General features: G+C 60.4%; 2 protein-coding genes across 7 annotated transcripts in view; both read right to left on the bottom strand.

The window, feature by feature from the left end:
- Positions 1-1,126: 1,126 nt before the first annotated feature.
- On the bottom strand, positions 1,127-6,415 carry LOC127480403 (copine-5-like). The gene is made up of 6 exons (XM_051808520.1): positions 6,266-6,415; positions 3,947-3,987; positions 3,411-3,457; positions 1,932-2,035; positions 1,350-1,389; positions 1,127-1,207 (listed from the first exon to the last, which is right to left on the bottom strand). The coding sequence occupies exons 1-6, from the start codon at positions 6,346-6,348 to the stop codon at positions 1,127-1,129; spliced, it is 396 nt and encodes a 131-aa protein (XP_051664480.1). The 5' UTR covers positions 6,349-6,415.
- A 1,761-nt stretch (positions 6,416-8,176) lies between these two features.
- The window catches only part of IGFN1 (immunoglobulin like and fibronectin type III domain containing 1), a 41,274-nt gene continuing 40,041 nt past the window's right edge, over positions 8,177-9,409 (bottom strand). For all 6 annotated transcript variants that reach the window (XM_051808478.1, XM_051808481.1, XM_051808480.1 and 3 more), the window contains one exon: positions 8,177-9,317. In XM_051808478.1, the coding sequence (XP_051664438.1) occupies positions 9,304-9,317 (14 nt within the window). In that variant the 3' untranslated portion in view covers positions 8,177-9,303. The remainder of the gene's footprint in view (positions 9,318-9,409) is intronic.

Below are 9,409 nucleotides of genomic sequence, written 5' to 3'. Positions count from 1 at the left end.
CTTAAAAAGAAGCTGTTCCTGCCCCCCCCAAAAAAAACAGCCCCTAAAGAGACTCACCCCCCCCCAAAAATCAAGTCTCCTCTAAATAAAACAGGCCCCCCCAAAAGCCAACTCCCCCAAAAAATCAGACACCCCCAAGAGATTCAACCCTAAAAAAGCAAAGTCCCCCCAAAAAACCAACCCCTCCAAAAAGACAGACCCCCAAAAAAACTCAGACCCCCAAAAAATCCAACCCCCACAAAAGATGCACCCCCCCAAAAAGCAAATCACCCCAAATAAAACAGTCCCCCCCAAAAGCCAACCCCTCAAAAACTCAGACCCCCCCCAAGAAAACCTAACCCTCCCAAAAGCCAGACCCCCAAAAACTCAGACCCCCCCAAAAAATCCAACTCCCCCAAAAATTCAGATCCCCCTCCCAAAAAAATCCAGACCCCCCAAAAGATTCACCCCCCAAAAAAGCCCGGGGGGGCCCCAGGGGGGACACGGGGACACGGGGACAAGGGGACAGGGGGATGGGGGGGGTCACATCAGGGGCTTTTCGGGGGGGGACATGGGGACAGGGGGATGGGGGGGGACATGGGGACACTGGACCCGGGGGGGTCACATGGGGGTTTCTCTGGGGGGTGGTGACATGAAGACCCCTGGGGACCCTTGGGGACAGTGGGGCCATGGGGACACTGGGGATAGGAGGGGTCACATCCAAGGGGGACACGGGGACACAGGGACACGGTGACATTGGGGACAGGGAGACATGGTGACATTGGGGACAGGGGGACACGGTGACACTGGGGACAGGGGGACACGGTGACATTGGGGACAGGGGGACACGGTGACATTGGGGACAGGGGGACATGGTGACCCTGGGGACAGGGGGACACGGTGACATTGGGGACAGGGGGACATGGTGACACTGGGGACAGGGGGACACGGTGACATTGGGGACAGGGGGACACGGTGACACTGGGGACAGGGGGACACAGTGACATTGGGGACAGGGGGACACGGTGACATTGGGGACAGGGGGACACGGTGACACTGGGGACACAGGGACACGGTGACACTGGGGACAGGGGGACATGGTGACATTGGGGACAGGGGGACACGGTGACATTGGGGACAGAGGGTCTCACGTGAGGGGTCTCTCCAGGCGGCCGCCGGCAGCGCCCACGATCTCGCCCAGGGTGCAGAAGGCCTGGCCCAGGAAATCCTGGGGATTGGGGACACCAGGGGACACAAGGGGACACCAGGGTCAGCAGGGGTCACCGAGGTCACCGGGGGTCAGCAGGGGTCACTGGGGTCACTGGGGTGTCCCCGTCCCGGGGGGGTGTCGTGGTGGGCCCTTCACTCACATGCTTGGAGAGGTCGGGGCTCTTGGAGTCCACGTCGTACCTGGGGACACAGGGGACATGTGGGGACACGTGGGGACAGGGGGGGACATGTGGGGACATGTGGGGACATGTGGGGACAGGGATGGGACACTGCAGGGGCTGTGCTGGGTTGACCCTCGGGTGACACTGGGGGTGACCTTGGGGGTGACATGGGAGTGCCGGGGGCACTGGAGGTAACATTGGGGTGGCCCTGGGGGTGACCCTGGGGGTGACCTTGGGGGTGACCCTGGGACCAGGGGGTGACACAGGGGTGACAATGGGGTGACCCTGGGGTGCCAAAGGCACGGGGGTGACCCTGGGTGACCCTGGGACCAGGGGGTGACACAGAGGTGACAATGGGGTGACCCAGGGGCACCCAGGGGTGCCACGGGCACTGGAGGTGACACAGGGGTGACCTGGGGGTGTTGGGGGTGCTGGGGGTGCCAGTGGCACTGAGGGTGACACTGAGGGTGACACTGGAGTGACACAGGGGTGACCTGGGGGTGCCCAGGGTTGCTGAGGGCACTGGGGATGACACTGGGGTGACACTGGGGTGACACTCACAGGTCGAAGCGCAGGTTCTGCCGCTCCTCGAAGCAGAAATCCAGCACGAACTTCCGCAGGAAATCGGGATTCAGGGAATTGTCGATGACCTCGGTCCGGCCAAACTGGGGACAAGGGGACAGCGGGGGGGACAGGGGGACAGAGTGGGACAGGGGACATGAGGGGACAGCAGGGACAGAGGGAGGACAGGGGACGTGGAGACACAGAGACACAGAGACATGAGGACATGGGAATACAGGGACATGGACACAGGGACATGGGGACACGGACATGGGGACACAGGGACATGGGGACATAGGGACATGGGGAGGTGGGGATGACATGGGGACATGAGGATATGGAGACACGGGGACACAGGGACATGGGCACACGGACATGGGGACGTGGAGATGGGGCCATGGGGACACATTCATGTGGGACATGGGGATGAGGACACGGGGACACAGGGACATGGGGACATGGGAATGGGGACCAGGAACATGGGGACACAGGGACGTGGGGACATGGAGATGTGGGGATGGGGACACGGGGACAGGGACATTGGGATATGAGGACATGAGGATATGGGGACAGGGGGACGTGGAGACACAGGGACACGCGCACAGGGGGTTGGGGACACGGGGACACGTGCATGGGGGTCGGGGCGTGGGGGCGGGGTGGGCGGGCGGGGGCGGGGGGGACACGCGGGGACAGGGGCGGGGGGGGGGGAGGGGCGGCCGCAGGTGCAGCTTTGTGCCTGCGGGGCCACCCCTCCCCCCGCCCCTCCCCCCGCTCCTCACCCCGCAATTAACACCTGCCTAATTACGGGGGCGGCGCCACCCACGCTGATTGGCTGGTTGGACGTGTGCCCGCAGCTGATTGGCTGCTCCACACCCCAAAACTCCCCAGGATGCTGATTGGCTGCCTGCCTGCACCCCAGGATGCTGATTGGCTGGCTCTGTGCGCCCCAGGATGCTGATTGGTCGGTTGTGTGAACCCCATCGTGCTGATTGGTCGGCTCTGCGCATCCCAGGACACATTGTTTGCTGCCGATTGGCCAACTGTTTGGCACCCCAACACCTGATTGGCTGGTTGGCCAACACCCCCCTGTGCTGACTGGTTGGCACCCCAGAGCTCTGATTGGCCAGAACCCCACATGACGATTGGTCACTTGGCCCAGCCCCCCAACACCTGATTGGCTGGTTGGCCAACACCCCGATGTGCTGATTGGTCAGCACCCCAGAGATCTGATTGGCCGCGGGCTGGTGCCCAACATGCTCATTGGCCAGAACCTAGTCTGCTGATTGGCCGGTCCACAGGCACCCCACATGCTGATTGGCTGCTGCTGATTGGTCACTGCCCCGACACGCTGGTGATTGATTGGCCAGCCAGCACCCGAGGTGCTGATTGGTTGGCTGAGTGCCCCCCATGCTCTGATTGGTTGTCCGAGTGCCCCCCGAGGTGCTGATTGGCCGCCGTCCCACCAATCAGGGCACTCACCTCCCGCCATTGGTGGCTGCCCGGGCGCTGCGTGTACAGCACACACACTGCAGGGAACGGGGGTCGGAGGGACCCAAAACACCCCCAACACCCCAAAACACACACCCCAAAACACCCCCAGGGACCCCAAACACCCAAACCCACCCCAAAACACCCCCAGGGACCCCAAACACCCAAACCCACCCCAGAACACCCCCAGGGACCCCAAACACCCAAACCCACCCCAGAACACCCTTAGGGACCCAAAAAACATCCCCAGGGATCCCCCCAAACACCCCCCAAACACCCCCATCCCGAGACACCGACACCCCCAGAGACCCCCCAGAACCCCCCAGGGTCCCCCAGAGACCCCCTAGAACCCCTCAGGGACCCCCAACACACCCCCAGGGACCCCCCAAAACTCCCCAGAGATCCTCCAACACCACCAGAGATCCCCAAAACATCCCCAGAGACCCCTAAACCACCCCCTAGAGACACCAACACCCTCCAGGGACCCCCAAAGCACCCCCTGAGCCCCCCCTGCCCACCCCACTCACGGGGGTCCGACTTGGAGAAGGTGTCCCGGTCTAGGAGCTGTCTGGGGGAGGGAGAGAGAGAGGGAGTGTGAGTGTGAGCTGAGTGTGAGGGTGAGGGTGTGAGAGTGTGAGAGTGAGTGTGAGCTGAGTGCGAGCTGTGTGTGTGAGTGTGAGGGTGTGAGAGTGAGTGTGAGTGTGTGTGAGTGTGAGCTGAGTGTGTGAGTGTGAGTGTGAGGGTGTGAGAGTGTGAGTGTGAGGGTGTGAGAGTGAGTGTGTGTGAGTGTGAGTGTGAGCTGAGTGTGTGAGTGTGAGTGTGAGGGTGTGAGAGTGTGAGTGTGAGGGTGTGAGAGTGAGTGTGTGTGAGTGTGAGTGTGAGCTGAGTGTGTGAGTGTGAGTGTGAGGGTGTGAGAGTGTGAGTGTGAGGGTGTGAGAGTGAGTGTGTGTGAGTGTGAGTGTGAGCGGAGTGTGTGAGTGTGAGGGTGTGAGAGTGAGTGTGAGTGTGAGCTGAGTGCGAGCTGAGTGTGTGAGAGTGAGGGTGTGAGTGTGTGTGAGTGTGAGTGTGAGCTGAGTGTGAGCTGAGTGAGTGTGATCTGAGGGAGATAATGGGATTGTGAGTGTGTGAGTGTGAGCTGAGTGTGTGAGTGTGAGGGTGTGAGAGTGTGTGTGATTGGAGTGTGAGTGTGAGGTAGAATGAGTGTGAGTGTGAGCAAGTGTGAGCGTGAGATCTGAGTGTGAGCTGTGAACTGAGTGTGAGCATGAGAGTGTGAGTTAGAATGAGTGTGTGATCTGAGTGTGATCTGAGTGTGATCTGAGTGTGAGCTGAGTGTGAGCTGAGTGTGAGTTGAGTGTGAGTTGAGTGCGAGTGTGAGTTAGAATGACTGTGTGTGACTGTGTGATCTGAGTGTGTGTGTGTGTGATCAGTGTGAGGGTGAGCTGAGTGTGAGTGAGAGTGAGAGTATGAGGGGGTGTGTGTGTAATCTGAGTGTGTGTGTGAGCGTGAGTGTGATCAGTGTGAGGGTGAGAGGAAGTGTGAGAGTGTGATCTGAGTGTGTGAGTGTGAGATCTGAGTGGGAGGGTGTGTTGTGTGTGTGTGAGTGAATGTGAGATCTGAGTGTGTGAGTGTGAGCTGGCTGTGCCCAGGGCTGTGCCCGGGGCTGTGTGTCCATGCCCAGGTGTGCCCCTCACACACACCAGGGGCACAGGGGGTGTTGGGGGGCACAGCCGGCTCTTGGGGGGCACGTGTTGGGCTGCCATGTGTTGGGGGGCACAGCCGTGTGCCAGGACACCCCCGCAGGGCCCTGGGATGCAGAGAGGGGGCGTGGGGGGTGCAGGGGGCACTGGGGGGGGTCAGGAGGTTCAGCCCCTCTGGGGGGGGTCGGGCCCATGTCACCCCCCAGCCACCCGGTTTTGGCACTGCCCCCAGTGCCCCCAGTGCCACCTAGTACACCCAGTGCCCCCCAGTACCCCCCAGTACTTCCAGTGCCCCCCAGTGCCCCCAGGGCCCCCCAGTGTCCCCCACTTGGCCCAGTGCCCCCCAGTACTCACAGTGCCCCCCACTGCCTCCTAGTGCACTCCAGTGCCTCCCAGTGTCTCCAGTGCCCCCCAGTACCCCCCACTCCTCCCAGTGCCCCCAGTGCCCCTCAGTGCTCCCCACTCCTCCCAGTGCCCCCAGTGCCCCTCAGTGCTCCCCACTCCTCCCAGTGCCCCCAGTGCCCCTCAGTGCTCCCCACTCCTCCCAGTGCCCCTCAGTGCTCCCCAGTTCCTCCCAGTGTCCCCCAGTGCCCTATAACGCCGGCTGTCCCTGCTCCCAGTGCCTCCCAGTGCTTTCCAGCACCCTCCAAAGCCGACTCCCGCCGCTCCCAGTGCACCCCAGTGCCTCCCAGTGCCTCTCGGCGCCTCCCAGCCCCCTCCAACGCTGGCTACGTCTGCACCCCAGTGCCTCCCAAGGGATCCCAGTGCCTCCCAAGGGATCCCAGTGCCTCCCAGCACCCTCCAACGCCGGCTGCTGACGCTGCCCAGTGCTTCCCAGTGCCTCCCAGTGCCTCCTGGTGCACCCCAGGGGATTTCAGCGCCTCCCGGTGCATCCCAGCACCCTCCAGCGCCGGCGGCTGCCGCTCCCCAGTGCCATCCAGGGGATCCCAGTGCTTCCCAGTGCCTCCCAGCACCCTCCAACGCCACCTGCCGCTGCACCTCAACGCACCCCAGTGCCTCCCAGTGCCTCCCAGTGCCTCCCAGTGCCTCCCAGGAGATTTCAGTGCCTCCCGGTGCATCCCAGCACGCTCCAGCGCCAGCTACGCCCGCACTCCAGTACCTCCCAGTGCCTCCCAGTGCGCCCGGTACCTGCAGGACACGGTGATCTCCACGCGGGTGGCCGGGACGGGGCCGGTGCCGGTGCCCGGTTCCAGGGAGCCCAGGCCCGCCATGCCCCGGCTCCGCCGCTGCCCCGGCACCGGGATCGGGATCGGGATCGGGATCGGCTCCGCCCCGGGACCGCCCCCGGCACCGCCCGCGGCTCCAGCCCCGACTCCGCACCGAGGGGCTGCCCCGGGGGCTCCTTCGGGACCGGCCCCCCGATCGCCGGCACCGCCCCGGGGATCGCCCCCAAATCCCCGGGATCGCCCCCAAATCCCCGGGATCGCCCCCAGATCCCCGGCACCGTCCCCGGCACCGCCCCCAAATACCCGGCACCGCCCCCAGGATCGCCCCCAAATCCCCGGGATCGCCCCCAGATCCCCGGCACCGCCCCCGGGATCGCCCCCAAATCCCCGGCACCGCCCCCGGGATCGCCCCCAGATCCCCGGGATCTCCCCCAGGATCGCCCCCAAATCCCCAGCACCGCCCCCGGGATCGCCCCCGGATCCCCGGGATCGCCCCCGGCACCGCCCCCGGGGCCGCCTCCCCATCCCTGCTACCCCTTGGACTCCCGGTACCACCTCCGGTACCGCCCTGGGATCAGCCCCGGTACCGCCCCCGGATCACCCCCAGACCCCGGTACCGCCCGGTACCGACCCTGGGATCGCCTCCAGACCCCGGTACCGCCCGGTACCGCCCCCGGATCACCCCCAGACCTCCGGTACCCCCCGGGATCAGCCCCGGTACCGCCCCCGGATCACCCCCAGACCCCGGTACCCCCCAAATGCCGGTACCACCCCCCCAACCACCCCCGGACCTCAGGACCTGCCGGAACCCCGGGATCACCCCCAGACCCCCGGTACTCCCTGGTACCCCCCGGTACCCCCCGGCTCACCCCCAGACCCGTGGGCAGGAAGAGCTTTCTGTGAGGGCACCTTTTGTCTGGGAGGAACCTTCGTCCGTGTTCAATTTTGGGGGTGGGACCGGCAGTTTCAGCGCAGGGCTCCAAAACCAAACCCCGGCCCTTTCTCCCCTTTCTCCCAGGAGTGAAAGCCTGTCATTTTTGGCTGTCAGGTGCAGCTTGTGGGCCACCCTGGGCACTCTGTGGGGAGCTGGACCTTTCTGTCCTGGCACCTTCTGTCTGGGAGGAATCTTTGTCCGTGTTCAGTTTTGGGACCCCACATGGAATTTTAGTGTGTATGTTTACCTGCCCTATCCTGACCCACGAGTTGTTTTTTCCAGCTCACTCTCTCCCCTGTCTGGCTGGGAAGGGGAGGGAGAGAGTGGCTGGGTGGGCACCTGGCCTCCAGCCAAGGTCAACCCACCACAAGTCCTTAAATTTTGTAACTTTGAAATCCTTACCTAAACCCTGCTAAAAAAATAGAGAGTAAAAATTAAGGAGGTCAGCAACCTGTGCAGCTGGAGCTTGGATTAGTTTTGGAGACTGTTACACTCTAAAGAGGTAAATCAATAAATCCTGTAATGATAAGATATGAAGATACACTCTGGAGAGCTAAATCAATCAAAGATTAAGTGGAAGTTTAAGTTATCTTCACCTAAAAATTGATGTTGAGGTCTCGTAGCAATAAAATATGAAACTATTTCAAAGATTGTTTAAGTAAAAGAAGTCTAGGTTACCTTTAACTCAAGATTAATGTTGTAAGAATAAAATGATTGACTGTCAAGGAGAGGCTTGAGATGTTAAAGGGAGTAAAAGCTCACGAAATCCTTGTTTCAGTGGAGTGTTTATGGAAGAGTTATTCCCAACATTACAGGGCTTAACAGTACCAAGGTGTTGAGTTTGATTTCTTTGAATCAAGGTGTGAAAACTGCAGCAGACAGGGGCTGGCACTCAGGAGCTGGCCGGGCTGCCCCTCCAAAAGAAACACGTACTCGTGGTAGATTTTACTGAATTAGGGTTTAATTTCAATAATCTCCAGTTTGTCTGTACAATGTTGTCCAAAACGTAACCAAAGGGAACATTTCGGCCCCACGGGAGGGTTTGGTTGTCTGAGGATCCAGGGAATTGGAGTCTCTGACCTGTTCTCTCCTGTCTCCTGGATGCTGTCACAGCAGTACCTTGGTGCTCAGGCTGTCACACCTCCCTGCACTCCCCAGAACATTTTGCTTTCCAGTCTCCCCCTCTCAGTGGTGGAATCCCCCCACGGTGGCAGGAGGTGTCTGCTGGTACCTCTTATTTCTGCTCAGACATGAAAGGTTTTTAAGGTCTGTTTGCACCAGGCAGAACCATCCCAGCAGTGCCACAGCCAGGGGCAGTGAGGGTGCAGAGGTGACACTGGGGTGGCAGTTCAGGGCTGGCACAGCCGTGGGGCTGCTCTGCTCACGCTGCCACAGCTGGGGCAGATTGGAATTCCAGTCCTCCCCAGCAGGGCATTGGCACTGTGAGTGCCACCTCCTCCATGCCAGCCTGGTCTGAGAGTTCATCTCTCACCAGGTCAAAATGAGCAGGCAGAGGTTCTTTTTAACAACATACTGAGCTGCTACTGGCAGGGCAAGACATGCAGAACTGCTTCTCCCAGAGTTAGGAAACCTGCTGAGAATGCAGTGGAATCCAAAGGGGTTGTTTTGGCTTAGAAAACCACATGGGAAAGGCCAACTCCAGAGATCTCTGGTGGCCAGAAATGTCCCTGTTGCAGCCTGACAGCAGGTGAGGGCTGTGCTGGGATGGTCTCTGCTGCCTGTGCTCTCCATGGAAAGTTTCATTTTGGCCAACTATTTTTCCTCTCATCTTCTGTGTTCCCAAAGCTTCTAATGTGTGTTTTAAAGGTTTAGTGGAAAGCCATGATCATTACAAAAATAAAAATACAATTCTCTTGAAACATTTTCCCCCTGATTTTGACTAAAACGCAGTGTCGTGTTCAAAATGCAATTACTGGGTGTGAAAAATAAACCCCTTGGGCTCCAGTGAACATCTGAAAATAAATGCACAGGCTTAGGATGGACCAGTCCTCACTGAAACCTTCTCATCCACAGAGCAGGGCAGGGATGTTCTTGGCAGGGTCAAGCTACAGGGCAGAGTCTGGAAATAAGAGAAAGAGAAGTGGCTCAGTGTTGTGATGAAGGAGATGATAAATAGCCTGAAAAGTCTCCCTGGAAAGGGGGAGCTGAAAA

The sequence above is a fragment of the Manacus candei genome, unplaced genomic scaffold (assembly GCF_025592945.1).
Source record: "Manacus candei isolate 608988 ecotype Guabito, Panama unplaced genomic scaffold, ASM2559294v1 h1tg000073l, whole genome shotgun sequence".
Lineage (NCBI taxonomy): Eukaryota > Metazoa > Chordata > Aves > Passeriformes > Pipridae > Manacus > Manacus candei.
This window is presented reverse-complemented; position numbering and strand designations above follow the sequence as displayed.

Coding starts and splice junctions, on each gene's coding strand:
- LOC127480403 (XM_051808520.1), bottom strand. CDS start 6,348: ATGGCGGGCCTGGGCTCCCTGGAACCGGGCACCGGCACCGGCCCCGTC. Junction 3,988..6,265: donor GAGATCACCGTGTCCTGCAG/GTACCGGGCGCA, acceptor TCCCTCCCCCAG/ACAGCTCCTAGACCGGGACA. Junction 1,390..1,931: donor CAGAACCTGCGCTTCGACCT/GTGAGTGTCACC, acceptor CTGTGTCCCCAG/GTACGACGTGGACTCCAAGA.